This window comes from Urocitellus parryii, chromosome 7, assembly GCF_045843805.1.
Source record: "Urocitellus parryii isolate mUroPar1 chromosome 7, mUroPar1.hap1, whole genome shotgun sequence".
NCBI classification, from domain to species: Eukaryota; Metazoa; Chordata; class Mammalia; order Rodentia; family Sciuridae; genus Urocitellus; species Urocitellus parryii.
Window position 1 is genome coordinate 127,360,868 of NC_135537.1, and position 15,790 is coordinate 127,376,657.

Here is a 15,790-nt window from a genome sequence, read left to right on the forward strand (position 1 = left end):
GGGTTCCTTCCTTGCATCCTAATAGGAGCTTCTCTGGGGTAGGACCTTAAGACTCCTTAGGTGGGATCTGGTGGGGCCCTGGTATCTCCACATGTTTACACTGGACACCAGGTAAGACTGGTGGACACTTCTCCCTGGACCTTTCCCAGAGCACACACACTTTCCAGTCACCTGTGGGCTTCTCAGGAAGACAGTCCAAAGTCCTCTCTTCTCTTTGTTGTTAGGGAACCCTGGAGGATCAGATCATCCAAGCCAATCCCCTGCTGGAGGCCTTTGGAAATGCCAAGACCGTGAGGAATGACAACTCTTCCAGATTTGTAAGACCCAGCCCAGTTTTCACCTACCCCAGCCAACCACACCCTGTCCTTAAGTGCTGGATGTGAAAACTTGTCACATAAACTAAAACATACTGGGCCTTGTTCTACCCTCCAGCAATTCAGATTAATCTACTGAACTGGAATATTTTAATCCACTTTGAAAATAGTGTTGGCCTCTTCCTGGCAGAGGGAGGATTTAGCTGTCTTTCCCTAACTAGTCAACATCACCTCACAAGCATCCTGAAGCCTCAGAGATTCAAATTCTGCAAGTAGAAGTCAATTCTTGAATGCTATCATCAGATTCTCTAGATGGAGACATTTTAAACCTTATTTTGGCCACTTTTATAAGTGTGTAGTGATATCTAATGAAGGTTTTAATGTATATCTCCTAAATTGGTAATGACAGTGAACATCTCCTCATGTGCTCACTTAATATTACTGAACAACATCCATTGACTTAGCTACAGAATTCTCAGTGTGAATTAGGTTTGTAGATTTGACCTACTCCAAGTCAGGAAGTCCTAGGAGCTGCAGAAGAACTAGCAAAGACAAAAGGGATCCCAGTAGGAATTGGTTGGTGCTAAGTATATTAAAGTTAATCATTCTTCCTTCAACCATTTCACTTAAGAATAGTACCACCAAAGAGGTGTTTATTTCCACACTGGCAAATAAGCATTCAGCAATATGTTCAATTTCATTGGCCAGGGGAGCAAATACTCAAGAGGTACAGCCGTCATTTATGCCTCTAGTTGCAAAAGTGCCTCAGAACTTCACACATCTCACCAGCTGGACAATCTCAAGCTCACATTTTATGGTCACCCCATAAAGATAAAACGGTTGCTGATTAAAAAGTAGATGCATTCCTCAAAGACTGTATCTCTGAGCCTTGGCCTTTCTTTCCTTAGATATGCGCTTGGTCCCCTGTATACTACCCACTTGTACATCTGTCTTCCTGGGTGCAAAACTAAGCCCTTCTTTGTGGGGGATCTGAGTGCATTTTACATGTGTAGAGATGTATTACAGTGCTTGGACCAATTGTAGCTATGGTGCTAATCTGATTCCACATTTAAGTGGAGATAATGCCTTTAGGACTCCCTGTCATCACATCCATTTATTCACTTTAGGCTTTTCCTTTTGATCCTGAGCCAGAATTCATAAGCACTCTGTACACCTTCTGCCCTCCAGACATTTGTAGGCTAGTAATTCCATTGTCTTCCAGAAATTAGCTAAAAATACTGAAGCCCCAATACTCTCATTCACACATACGTCCACTGACCCTTCACAACCCTTATAGGCCTCATTCAGAAAAAAGATTGAGAATATTATTGAGTACTGACCACATTCCAAACTGTGTGGAATAAACAAGTCAACATTTTCACCCTTAAATTTGTTCACAGTATGGTAAGTACCAATTAAATGGATATGAGAAACAGGCACACATAATTTCTATGTACTATGCACATATTTATATGTACTATGTAAATTAATACATATATAATTCACATGTATGCATTATATCTAAATTTTATAAAATAATATAAATTAAAGTTTATATATTTTATATGTGTGTATGTGCATGTGTATATATACATACACATTTATATATACATATATACACATACATATGTATGTGTGTATATACATACATGTGTAAGTATGTATAATATATATGTGTATGTATGTGGGTGTGTGTATACTTTAGTATCACTCCCCAAAAAGGGAGAAACCCAGACCCTGAGTTGTTCTTTGGGGAGCCAGATGCCTAGGAGTTAGACTTGCCTGTAGTAAGTAGTATGTAAAATCTCAGAATTAGCATTCAAAGGCAAAAAAAAGAAAGAAAGAAAAAGAAATTAGACATCCCATCCATATAATCAATTCTAATATTTGAGAAAGTATTTGGGAAACAAGGTGTAAAAATAGTATAAAAACCAAGGATGCAGTCAGGAATGAGGTGGTTCCAAGCAGGGAACTGGAGGGGAGCCTATGGATGCCCCCTGAGCTGTAGGAACAAGGCTGGGAACTCTGGATAGGGCTACCTGAGCCTTGGTCGGCTCAGCCTGGGGACTGCAGGAGTGAGACAAACCGAGACAGGAAGTACTTATGCTTCTGGCTTCACTGCCTCCCTAACCCTGTGCTTCCCACCCTTCGGTGATAGCACCTATCAGAGGCCCACACAGAATCATATAGAGCAAGTGACTGTGGTGTTTTTCATCCTGCTATTGGACAGGGGAAGTTCATTCGGATTCACTTCGGAGCCACTGGAAAGCTGGCATCTGCTGACATTGAAACCTGTAAGTCTGGACACTTGATACAAATACCTTGGTAGTTTGCCACAAAGGTCACTCTTGGAAACCTGAAATTATTATTTTTGTTGTTGTTACCTTAGATCTCTTGGAAAAATCCAGAGTGACATTTCAGTTATCTGCTGAGAGAAGCTATCATATTTTTTACCAAATCATGTCAAACAAGAAGCCAGAACTCATTGGTAAGCTCTCGGATATCATTCTTATCTTCCTCATCAGTGGCTTTGGGACAATACCCAGAGTAAGTTGTGTCTACAGTATTAAAAAGATCTTGGTGTTTTGCAGACCTGCTTCTGATTTCAACCAACCCCTTTGACTTTCCCTTCGTGAGCCAGGGAGAGGTCACTGTAGCCAGCATTGATGACAGCGAGGAGCTGTTGGCGACTGATGTAAGCATGAAATTAATTTGTTTATGCAGAGAATTAAGGAGTTTGAACTGACAGGCAGCTCAGGGAACTCATGAGAAAACTGGGACCCAGGGACACTAAGTGATTAGACCAAAGACAGGGATTGAAAGCTCAGAGAATGAGTCCAGTTTGCCCTTTTCCCTACTTAGCTCCACATCACAAGATTCCAACATAAGAATCCAGGGGTTCTCCAAGCACACCGTCACTTCTATCCTCTAATACTTGAATTAGAATAAATTTTTGCATTTATAAGCTTTGTAATGTAACATTTGTTGGAAGTTTTCAGGTTACAAAATCACCTACCTACACGGCTCAAGAAAGTTTAGAAAATATGAAGAAGTACAAAACAGAGAGGCAAAATAATAATAACAATAATAAACAACCTCACACTTCAATGCCTCTCCATTATTCTTTCTACCTGTCCTTGTAGGTTCACTTTAGGGACCTATCTCCTCCGTATAACTATCTAGTCTATGGCCTTTTACTTTGGGGAATAATTTGAAAAATTATTATCTCATTAAATCCACATGAAATTCATGTGGATTTAATGAGATAATATATAGATAGTGCTTCACCCATCCAAAGTTCCTCCACTCATCCCACACCCCCACCCCATTATGGATGAGCATCCACTGCCTAGAGTGAACATTTGGCCTTTGGTTTTTTGGGATTGGCTTACTTTGCTTAGCCTGATATTCTCTAACTCCATCTAATCACCTGCAAATGCCATAATTTTATTCTCTTGTATTGCTGAGTAATATTCCATTGTGTATGTATATATATATATATATATATATATATATATATATATATATACATACCAAATTTCTTTATCCATTCATCTATTGAAGGGCATCTAAGTTGGTTCCACAGTTTGGCTACTGTAAATTGTGCTGCTATGAACATTGATGTGGCTGCATCACTGTAGTATGCTGTTTTTAAGTCCTTTGGGTATAGACCGAGGAGTGGGATAGCTGGATCAAATGGTGGTTCCATTCCCAGTTTTATCCAATGCACAGCGCAAAAAAAAAAAAAAAAAAAAAAAAAAAGGAGCTTTGCCTAAATTTGCTCCTTTTTCATTCGAAAACCAATGGTATTATATTCAGTGATCTCCTTTTCTAGATCTAATGTTCTATAATGCATTTATTTGATTCTGAACAATATTGGAACTCCTATGTTACAATGATAAACGTTCAAGCTTTGGGACTATTTCTCCATCACTACCTATGTGATTTCCTTCCCACGATGATTCCTGATCACCTCATCCAGAAAATAGCCCTCATCTATGTGCAGTGGGAAGGATTTTACTCAGTTCTTATTTGATGGACAAAGATAGATCATTCACGTATTCTTCCTACAATCACCACCAGACACACAAACATGTTAAATAAATGGTTTTTACCCACTAACTTACCACACCCCACCCATCATCCATTTATCGGAACAAATTTTATCTCATGTTCTGTAAGGAGGTGAGGTCTCTGCCAGGAGAAAGCTGCAGACAGATCCCTGGGTCCTGTTGAGACAGCTGGTCCTTTTTCCCCCTCTCAGAATGCCATTGACATCCTGGGCTTCAGCTCAGAGGAGAAAGTTGGGATCTACAAGCTGACAGGAGCCGTGATGCACTATGGGAACATGAAGTTCAAGCAGAAGCAGCGAGAGGAGCAGGCAGAGCCAGATGGCACAGAAGGTAACTTCTTTGAAGAAGGTGGATTTGACTCCCCATCTGTGTTTGTGTGTGGATGATACCATGGGAGCTAAACACTACATCTCAAGACTTGCTCTTCCAAAATTGTATAAGTGGAACTTGAGTTGTCTGAAGCTCAGAGTACCAACACTGAGGAAGTCCACCAGCTTGATCGGGGACTCCTGTAGTGGTGAATGACCAACCACTCTGCTAGTTTCCACATTCAAAGTTGGCCTGCTTTTTAAGGTAGAATTAATGCGAGAATATCATGAAGTGAACTTTACTTTCTTTCCGTGTATATCACTACTATTAATGTAAACAATACTGTCATAATCATTAGAGCCTAAAATGAGGCCTTTGATAAAGTGGGGGTCCAAATTTTGTTCTTCCTATCACTCCCACCGTGATATCTGTTGAACTTGACCTTGAAGTAAGGACTGGTGAACAAATGTTCCTCTTCCTAACTCTCACCTGGCTGATCTCACCATCATCCTCTGAGAGTCTTGGGAGTAGAGCCTAGGGAAGCAGGAGGGCTGAACAGGGACAAGATTAACCCCTATGTGTCCTGCTCATTGAAACTCTTATCTCTCACAATGCATCCTACCAATTCCTTGAATAAAAAGCTGGCAACATGGGTCACCCTGATGATTCCAGCTTTATCTGTCATTCCCACAGGATGTGAAGCAGAGTGTTTTTAACCCTTGGGTAATAAAGAAGGAATTAGAGACTAGGCCCCATAAAGCCTGCCTGCTTAGGTTAATCCCTCCTAGGATAATCTCCCTTTTGTATCAATTCAAAGTCCACTGATTAGCCATCCCATCAGGGATGTGATAGCCCATCATACACTCCTGCCACACTAAGGTGAAGAAGAGTGTGTATGCACACCCGGGGGAGCATGTCTCTGAAGCTGTCTTAGAATTTTGCCCTTGATACCTGTGCAGAGTAAATCACAGGAGAGAAAGATTCCGGGAGGAATGCATTTCTGACTGAAGTAATCAGGGAAGGCTTCCTAGAGGAGAAGCCACTGACTTGGACTGTGAAGAATGATTAGGATTCTGGAAAATGTGGGGTAGAGGGAAGAATAGGTATTAGAACTGCCTCCACAAGGTAGTCCAGAAAAGATTGTGCTGGGAAGGAAGGGACAGAGAGGGGTCCACTTTGGCTACAGAGCAGTCTGTGTGTAGTGGGTTTGTAAGAGATTAAAATTTAAACGTGATTATTTTGGCATTAGTTCTGAAAGTCCTTGAGTGCCAGGGTAAATGGTCTAGAACGTATTTGGCAAGCTGCAGAAACCACTGACACTCCAAGTAACAAGGGAAGTGTGTGACCACCTGGGATTAATCAGCCAGCAGTCAGCTTGTGAACTCACCAACCACCCAGCCCAAGGGCCACCCCTAGGGATTCACATATAACCTATGCACATCCTCCAGGATGCTTTAAATTATCTCTAGATTACTTGCAATACCCAAACAATGTAAACTCTATGTAAATAGCTGTGCTGTATTGCTTAGAAAATAAGGACAAGAAAAAGAAGTCTGTATATGTTCAGTACAGATGCAATCTTTTCCCAAATATTTTTGATCCAGCGTTAGTAGAATCACACATGCAGAACCCACAGATACTGAGGACCAAGTGTAGTCCATAAGCCATATAAAATTGCCCATGTTCAACTGCTTTCAACTGTGAACACTTGAAGGCAGGTTCAAGGTTTTGAGTTTCTCTCTCAACCATTAGCACGGCACTTTGTATAAATTAGGAAAGGGCCTAACATGTATTGTCAACTGTCCACATGGTCCTTTACTTCAGTACCATTTTATGTATTATTGGACTCTAATATTACTATGCAAGTTATGTCTTTTTATGAAGTTGAAATATCAGTAGGTCAAGATCAAACAAAAAGTTAATTGCTGATAAAGGTTATATCCAAGAGGCAGATTGCAAGTTCTTGAGACAGGTCCCTGGACTATGAGTCCAAAGCTCACTGAATCAGTGCAGTCCTGTACATATGGGAGAATGCAGAGACATCAAAAGGGACTCATAGAAAATATTTCTGGGAGGAAAGAGAGCCTCATTGGGTGCCTTAGCAGTGGCTGCTTTTGCATGACACATTTCTCCTCTTCTGTCAGTGGCTGACAAAGCTGGGTACCTGATGGGTCTGAATTCTGCAGAAATGCTGAAAGGCCTGTGCTGTCCCAGGGTGAAGGTTGGAAATGAATATGTCACCAAAGGGCAAAATGTCCAACAGGTAATGGAGATGCTTCAAATCCAGTTGATGAAGGTATTTTGCCATTTTAATCATCATATTAAAGTCTTCTCAGTGACAGTTTTCAGAAATACATATGAAACTGGTTTGGGCATTAAGGGGGAATTTATTCTTAGACCTCAGGGGTAACACAAGTCATGCCAAAGAAAAAATGCCCACCCACCACCACCCCCTGGATGTCATGAGCACCGGGAATCAGGCAGTGAAGAACCCTCTAGAGCCAGGTGGCTTTTTCTAGCATCTTTACTGAAGTGGCATGGGCAGTCATCTTTCTCCTTCTCTATTTATCTTTGCTTAGGCAGAGAAGCTTTCTCCACCTCTTTGGGTGGATGACCCCCTCATACTTCCCAAGTTTACATATCTGTGTTTCCAGATCCACCCAGATATTCAGACCAGTCAACTCCAGATTCTCTTAAGAGATACTCTAATTCACCCATACTGGAGCAAGGATCCAACTCTGGCTCCAATAAGTATGGCCAGGGGCTAGAGTCATGGGCTATAATCCTGGTTGTTAGAAAACTATCTTTGTAAGCGAAATAGTTCTCAGAGAAATAGGAGCATCATGAGCTGGACAAATATCTCAAGAAATATTTAATATTATGTTGAACAGTATGAAATTGACAAAATTCAATGGCTTTTGACCTTCTTGACATCAATTTCATCTGTTCCAACTTAATGGGACTGTAAAAATGCCAATTGGAGTGTGGTGTGGGTGATCCTTCCTCAAGGTGACCAACTCAGTGGGAGCCCTGGCCAAAGCCGTCTACGAGAAAATGTTCCTGTGGATGGTCACCCGTATCAACCAGCAGCTGGACACCAAGCAGCCCAGGCAGTACTTCATTGGGGTCTTGGACATTGCTGGCTTTGAGATCTTTGATGTGAGTTGTTTGGGGAAATGACTGGCTGACTTGGTGTCTGCTTGGCAGAATTTCCAGGGAATTTTCCAAACTCACTCAAACTCTTTGGTATTGGAAACACCTAGTTCAACAGCTTGGAGCAGCTGTGCATCAACTTCACCAATGAGAAACTGCAACAGTTCTTCAACCACCACATGTTCGTGCTGGAGCAGGAGGAGTACAAGAAGGAAGGCATCGAGTGGGAGTTCATTGACTTCGGAATGGACCTGGCTGCCTGCATTGAGCTCATCGAGAAGGTAGAGAAATGCTGCTCCCCAGGGAAAGCTCCTTTTGGCTGGGACCCTGGGATAATTGTTACTCTGTCTCTTCTCTGCTAATAGATTGGTGTCCTAACTTGATTCTCCAAGGCTGTGAGCCTTCAGATGACTGAATCCCCTTTTATAGAAAGGATAAAGCATTTGAAAAGCACCCCAGAATCTGTTCTGACACTTCAAAGAGGTGCATGGATGGTTCAGATCCAAGTGTCCCATTATTCCCAAGAATGTGAGTGCCAGTCCAACAAGGACTGTGGCACTTCTTACCCTCTAAATTTGCCCAAAGACCCAAGGGGGAAAGACCGTGCACAATGGGGTTCTTGGTAGAACATTACTATGAAAGCAGGAGATGACATCAACTTTTAAAAAATGACTTCCCATAATAATTTTGAAAACTGATCATGTTGAAATAACTATATCTTCCTAAGTAGCCATAGGAAGCCCAGATATCATTTAATGTATGATTCATCTTATGGCTCTATGTGCAACTTTCTATTTTTTCCATGTTCTTTTGTTCAACAAATATTAAACACATTCTGTATATCTACCATTGTTTGGTCATTGCACCAAAACAAGAGCCTTGCTCTTACAGAGCTTATGTTCCAGTGCTGGAAGTACCAGAGCGATGGCACCAAAGAAATTCTCTTTGGCTTCCCCAGACCATGGAGCCATTGGTAGGTACTCTTAAATATAGAGGAATGGTCTCTGTTATCCTCCTTCCAGCCTATGGGCATCTTCTCCATCCTGGAAGAGGAGTGCATGTTCCCCAAGGCAACAGACACCTCCTTCAAGAACAAGCTGTATGACCAGCACCTGGGCAAGTCCAACAACTTCCAGAAGCCCAAGCCTGCCAAAGGCAAGGCCGAGGCCCACTTCTCGCTGGTGCACTATGCAGGCACTGTGGACTACAACATTGCTGGCTGGCTGGACAAGAACAAGGACCCCCTGAATGAGACAGTGGTGGGACTGTATCAGAAATCTTCACTGAAGTTGCTGTCCTTTCTTTTTTCCAACTATGCTGGTGCTGAAACAGGTAAAATTCTTATCTTTATCCCCTCCCACCCCCTGTGGAAATCTCTGTGTAATTACTCATATCACAAAGCTGCTCATGCAACCAGTAGTCAAGCATGAGCTTCAGGCTGAGCTAGATTTGTCTGTCTCTGTTCTCCATTTTTTCTTTTCCCTACTCCAATTCCTCCTTAAGATAGACGTCTGTGGAGGTAAACTGCCCCTCTTAGTGCACAAAGTCACTAATACTAAATTATTTAATTATGTTTTCATTAATATATAATTTACATTCAATAAAATTTACCCTTTACATTTTTCAGCAGTGCTTAGTATATTCACAATGTTGTACCACCACCATCTGATTCAAGAACCATTTCATCACCCCCTGCAATCTATCAACATCCGTCACTCCTCAATTTGGTTCAGATCCCCTGAAAACCACTAATCTCCTTTCTGTCTCTGTGGATTTGCTATTCTGGAGATCTGTTACAAATTGAATCACATACAACATGGCCATTTGTGTCTGGCTTCTTTCACCAGACTAATATTTTCAAGGTTTGTCTATGATGTAGCATATTTCATCAGTACTTCCGTCCTTTCTGTAGATAAATAACATTCCATTGTGTGAATGTACCACATTCTGTTCATCCATTCACCCATTGGCAGACACTTGGGTTGCCTTGACCTTTTGGCTATTGTGAAAACTGCTGCTATGAGCATTTGTAGACACGTTTCTATGGGAATATGTGTTGTCAATTCCCTTGAAAATATACCTAGGAGTGGAATTGCTGTGTCACATGGTAACTATGGCAACCTTTTGAGGTGGCTGAATCCTTTTTCAAAGTGACTGCAGCAGCTAGTGTCACTTTTTAAGGTTACCATTGTATTTATATTTTAAATAATTGCCTAACTAGAGTTGAAAAGGAGAGACTACCTTAAATGTATAAATTTATTACATTAATGCTTTTCATTTTAAAATATATGCAATATAAACATTTCATAGATAATTGGATCTTTTTAAAAATTAATGTCTAGCATACTTTGGCAGAAAAATGTGATAAATGTGCATAAATTTAAACTTGATGTGGGCTAAATAAGAAAGTGAGCCATTCAGAAAAAATAGACCAAATATCACTGACTCCAAATTCAGATAGAAAATTGGGTTATTTCTTTTAGAAAGAAGAAAATTTGACTTGTAGAATATTATTGGCTTACTTTTATTACCTTCAGTTACTTTCTTATTAAGAAGTAAACAGGGGAACTGAGGATGTACAGCCCTTGCCTAGTGGGTGAAAGGACCTGGGTTCAATTCTCAGTACTGCCAGAAAGGTAAGAAAGAAAGAAGGAAGGAAGGAAGGAAAAAGAGAAAGAGCTAAACAAAAAATCTGGAATAAAAGGATGTCAACTCAAGAAAGAAATCACGGGGCTGGGGTTGTGGCTTAGCGGTAGAGCTCTTACCTAGCACAGGTGGGGCCCTGGGTTCGATCCTCAGCACCACATAAAAATAGATAGATAAAATAAAGATATTGTGTTCAACTACAACTAAAAAATTTAAAAAATATATTTAAAAAAAATAAATCACAATAATTAGTCATTACTTCTTAATAAGAAAGTAACTGAAGGTAATAAAAGTAAGCCAATAATATTCTACTAGTCAAATTTTCTTCTTTCTAAAAGAAATAACCCAATTTGCTATCTGAATTTGGAGTCAGTGATATTTGGTCTACTTTTTCTGAATGGCTCACTTTCATATTTAGCCCACATCTAAATCTTGCCAATTAGTCAGTCTGATTTCATGTCTAACCTCTAAAGGTAAGAGACCAATCTTCTGTTCTGAGAGTCTTAAGTTATTATTAAAGTAAAATGCCACTCACATGCACCCTCCCCACCCCATCAATGGGTATAAAGTTGAGCTTTCCCAAATCTGGACAGTTTAAAAGCATCTTTTAAAAAATCAAACAAGGGGCTGGGGTTGTGGCTCAGGGGTTGAGCGCTCACCTAGCACATGCAAGGCCCTGGGTTCTATCCTCAGCTCCACATATAAATAAATAAAATAAAAGTATTGTGTCCAACTACAACTAAAAAATTATTATTTTTAAAAATCAAACAAAACAATTTAAGTCTGTTAAGTCAAAAGAAAACCAAAGCTCCTGTTTTTGGACTTGAAAGAGGTGATTGGAGAGTCCACCACTGTGTTCTCTGGGCTGCCTCTGACATGCCCTTCCCTGTCTGCCTCCAGGTGACTCCGGGGGAAGCAAGAAAGGCGGGAAGAAGAAGGGATCCTCTTTCCAGACGGTGTCAGCCGTGTTCAGGGTTCGTGTTTTGGCAACTTCCACATTGCAGTTATTCTGCCTGGTGAAAATGACATGTGCTGAAATAAATGGGCTTGTTTTTTTTGGTTTGTATCCCAGGAAAATTTAAACAAATTGATGACCAACTTACGGAGCACTCACCCTCACTTTGTACGATGTCTGATTCCCAATGAGACCAAGACTCCTGGTGAGTAGCAGCCCCATCTTGCAGAGCATTTATCGAACCGGGCAGAACTTCCTAAAATGTACATAAAATTCTGTGCATGTGTGTAGGGAAAGGGTTATAGTCTTTATCACTTCTCAAATGAGTTTGTTAAATCAGGTTACCTGACTTGTAAATTAAAACACTGGATGCCATTTTAAATTCTAGTTTCATTTGCTGTGAAGAAGCTTTTGAGCTTAATGCCATCCCATTTACTGAATATTGATTTTACTTCTTGCACTTTAGGAGTCTTGTTAGGGAAGTTGGTTCCTGAGCCAATGTGTTCCAATAGTTTGGGCCTACATTTTCTTCTAGTATGTGCAGAGTTTCTGGTCTAATTTCTAGGTCTTTGATCCACTTTGAGTCGAGTTTTGTGCAGGGTGACAGATAAGGATTAAATTTCATTCTACTACATATGGATTTCAGATAAATAATTCAAAAATGGCTGCTAGGTGCAGTGGTACATGCCTGTAATCCAGCAATTCGGGATGCTGAGGCAGAAGGATCATAAGTTTGAGACCAGCCTGAACAACTTAGCAAAACTCTGTCTCAAAATTTAAAAAGTCTGTGGATGTAGCTCAGTGGTATAGCATCCCTGAATTCAATCCCCAGCACCACAACCCCTCCACACAAAAATACTTATGTGACCCATGCAATGTTTGGGATATATATATATATATATATAATTTATTTAATTTAAATATTAAAAATTATTCATTTTATATTTGAAATTCAAATTCAACAAGGCATCTTATATTTTTTTTTCTAGTGCCCCTACCATGAAATCATATCCCAAGCATTGTATGTATGTGTATAGACACATTTCATCCATAGCTCTCATAAGATTCTTGAAGGGCTCTATTGGCCTCTTTTATCCTAAAGTAAAGAATCATTTGCATTTGGCAAATAATTGTCTTTGGTATCCCATCATAAAAACAGCATCAATCACAACAGATTTTTGGTTTTTATCCTGTAGTGTATGTCAGCCACCTTATTAAATGATCTCTCATCCTCGAAACAGATACATGTGATTACCTCCACTTTAAAAATGAGAACTGAGAATAAGAGACCATATAAATCTAGATAGAGAACATCGTGCACTAAAGTAGGACCCTAATTGTCACCCAGGCCCAGCTCACACTTAGTAGAGTATAGCTGTCTCTAGGGGTCCTTTGTCTCAAAGAGAACAACTATTATCACAAAGAGCTGTGTCTGTGAGGGAGTCTATACACAGTGAAGTCCTTCTATACCCAACGCTCGCTCATGATAAAACACTCGCCTCTTTCACATCACAAGTGAGTGGAGAGATCAGATGGCCTTCAAGTATCAACAGATACAGGAATGGATTGACCTCTGGGAATTCCAAACTGTGCCAATGGCTTACCTTTTCTTTCAGAAGGTCAATTCTAGGGAAATCTGTCGTTTCCTCTCTGTTTCCCCTTTGCTCTGGCGTGGCTCTGTTTTCATTTCCTTGTCTGGAAAGAGACTAACACCCTGCTATGGTAGATAGCCTGGGAGACACCTCAGAAAGCACTTAGTGCCACCCCTTCATTTCCTAGAAGAGGTCACACTAAAGACCCTGGGATTCCAGTGCTTCACCCCAGGGCACTCAGAGCTGGGACTGAAAGCCACAGTCCAAGACCAAATCTCCAACTTCCTCCCCATCCACAAGCACATGTGGTTCTTTCTAGTTGTTCTTTTACAGCCTCTCAGGGCTTCATGGGATCAGAAACAGGAACCCCTAGGAAGCAGGGCTGCTGCCTCCCTCTCTGACTCTCTTCTTGTGACAAGCCTGGGACTATCCAGGTGTGTGCTGTTTTAAAATGTGGATTTGACTATTATTCAAGTATGGTGAGGCCAACAGATTAGGAGAGTCCTGAAAAGATGGTTTGTCACTGCAATTCCCAAGGTAGGGGGTTCACCCTGTAAGGTCAGGAAGGGAAGGACAAGGGCCAGGTGAGGGGCAAGAAGAGCAAGGGGAAAATCTCAGATAAGAGACTTTATTGTGATTTTCATGGAAAAGAATAGGTGAGTCGATGTCAACAGGCTAAGCTGGTTTAGGATTGGATAGACCCGAATAATTGCATCAGGCTTCAAGGTGTATGAACTGCCCCAGATGTCTTGCTGCTGTATGATTAGGACAGAGGCATAAGGTCTCAGAGTGTGAGAGCTGAATAAGGACAGTTTGGAAGGTAAGGGCTTTGAATTAGTTGCTTTGCATATGAAAGGCTAGTTTAACAAGGAGTCATTAGCTAAGAATTCACTAGCTACAGAAGGGGCAATCTTTTCCTGGTTAGCAGATCCCCTGAGATGCCAAAAATTATAAAATGGATATCATGGATGTCATGCAACTGCCTGGGGAAGGGTGAGATGGGAGGAGAAAAGAGTGAGAGGGAAGTAAAAAGTGAGGGAGGATAAAAAGGAAAAATCTTCAGGAGTTGGTAACATGAGAAGAAGGAGGCGGTGGCACAAGGAACATTTTAGAAGTTCTGGAAATTTGTACCAAAACAAATGAGGACTTTTCAGGACCTGCTAGAAAACAACTCAGACAGGGCTGGGAGGAAACATACAGAGGGTCCAGTCTTCGATCTGCCAACTACCTTGCAAAGCCTTTCACTTCTCCAGGCCTCAGTCTCCCCCAGGTTCTGTGGAGATTAGGCCCTGTCCTCCGTCCCTCCTCTCTCTCTCCACCACCAAGTGCACACAGTATACAATAGGTGCACGGCTTGGCAAGCAACATGGCTGCTCTGGTCTCCCCATCATCAAATGATGGTCCTTTTCTTTTGGTTCTAGAAGGATCATTGACCTCTACCTGTGCCTTTTCTCCCTGCTCCTGGCTCTTGTAGAGATGTAGGGCTTAGCCTTGCCTTTGACCATGCGCGGTTGTGGCAAATCACAAGGACAAGTGTCCGTGAAGCCCCCTACAGTGTGTCAGGGGCTATTTTAACCTCTTTACATCTTCTTCCCCTTAATCTTCACAACAGCCTTTTAAAGCAGATACTCAGTATTTTTCAAGTGAAGAAATTGAGGCACAGAAAGTCCCTGGTTCACATAGCCAGTAAATAGCACAGCAGGGATTTGAACCAGCAGGAATCATCATCTGAGAATTACTGAGGGGTGGACCAGATGATGTTTAAGGTTCTGTCTACATCAGTGATTGTCTGAATTTCTGATACAATTTCTATTTGGTCTTAACCAATTTTTTCTCTAGGGAATCACTGTCCAATTGAACCTTTGGGAAGGATAGAAATGTTCAATATCTGCACTGTCCAATATGGTAGCCATTAGTTATGTGAATGTGGACTAAGTGCAACTAAGAAAATGAATTTTTAATGCTAATGAATTCAGATGTAAATAGGCCCACATGGCTAATAACTGCTGTATCAGACAGTGCTGCTCTAGCAAAGCCTTAGAAATTGTATAATGATCTCTCCTCACAGCCACCAGGGAAGCTTGTAGCATTCCAGAAGTTTTCATAAGGTTAAGTCAAAGCCAGCTTTAGCCACACCCTCCCCAGCAATTTAGGAAGCCCTTGTTAAGAAGCTGTCATGTTGGAACTGGAGAATATCATGCTAAGTGAAATATGCCAATCCCAAAAATCCAAAGGCCGAATGTGTTCTCTGATATGTGGTTGCTAACTCACAGAAGGGGAGAGGGTGGTAGGTAAGAATAGAAGTGCTTTGGATTAGACAAAGGGGAATGAAGGGAAGGGAGGGGGAATAGGAATAGGAAAGACAGTGGAATGAATCAGACATTACTTTTCTACAGGCATGTATGATTACAAGACCAATGTAATTCCACATCATGAACAACCAGAAGAATGGGAAGTTATACTCCATATATGTATAATGTCAAAATGATGTTATCAGGTATAACTAATAAGAACAAATAAAACATATTTTAAAAAGAGAAGCCATCATGTCACCATGGTACCTCACCTGTAACTCCTCACAGAGCCCCAAGTCAGAGTGTTCTCAGCCCCAGTTTGATTTGTGTCTGACCTAGGCTGATTACCAAGAGTGGCCATGGTACCTCCCCCATGGGGATTTGTCCTTCTGTTTTCTCTTCTTCAGTGCAAGTTTTAGTCGTCACCCCCGCTTCCCAGGGCAGGTGTGAAGCG

At 41.2% G+C, this 15,790-nt stretch overlaps 1 protein-coding gene across 1 annotated transcript in view; it reads left to right on the forward strand.

Moving 5' to 3' along the window:
- Myh13 (myosin heavy chain 13) overlaps nt 1-15,790 on the forward strand; it is a 51,939-nt gene that overhangs the window by 5,786 nt on the left and 30,363 nt on the right. Inside the window, exons 6-16 of the mRNA XM_026390554.2 lie at nt 225-317; nt 2,545-2,608; nt 2,704-2,802; nt 2,906-3,009; nt 4,579-4,717; nt 6,841-6,959; nt 7,706-7,855; nt 7,960-8,130; nt 8,872-9,181; nt 11,396-11,469; nt 11,568-11,655. Coding sequence (XP_026246339.1) covers nt 225-317; nt 2,545-2,608; nt 2,704-2,802; nt 2,906-3,009; nt 4,579-4,717; nt 6,841-6,959; nt 7,706-7,855; nt 7,960-8,130; nt 8,872-9,181; nt 11,396-11,469; nt 11,568-11,655 — 1,411 coding nt within the window. The remainder of the gene's footprint in view (nt 1-224; nt 318-2,544; nt 2,609-2,703; nt 2,803-2,905; nt 3,010-4,578; nt 4,718-6,840; nt 6,960-7,705; nt 7,856-7,959; nt 8,131-8,871; nt 9,182-11,395; nt 11,470-11,567; nt 11,656-15,790) is intronic.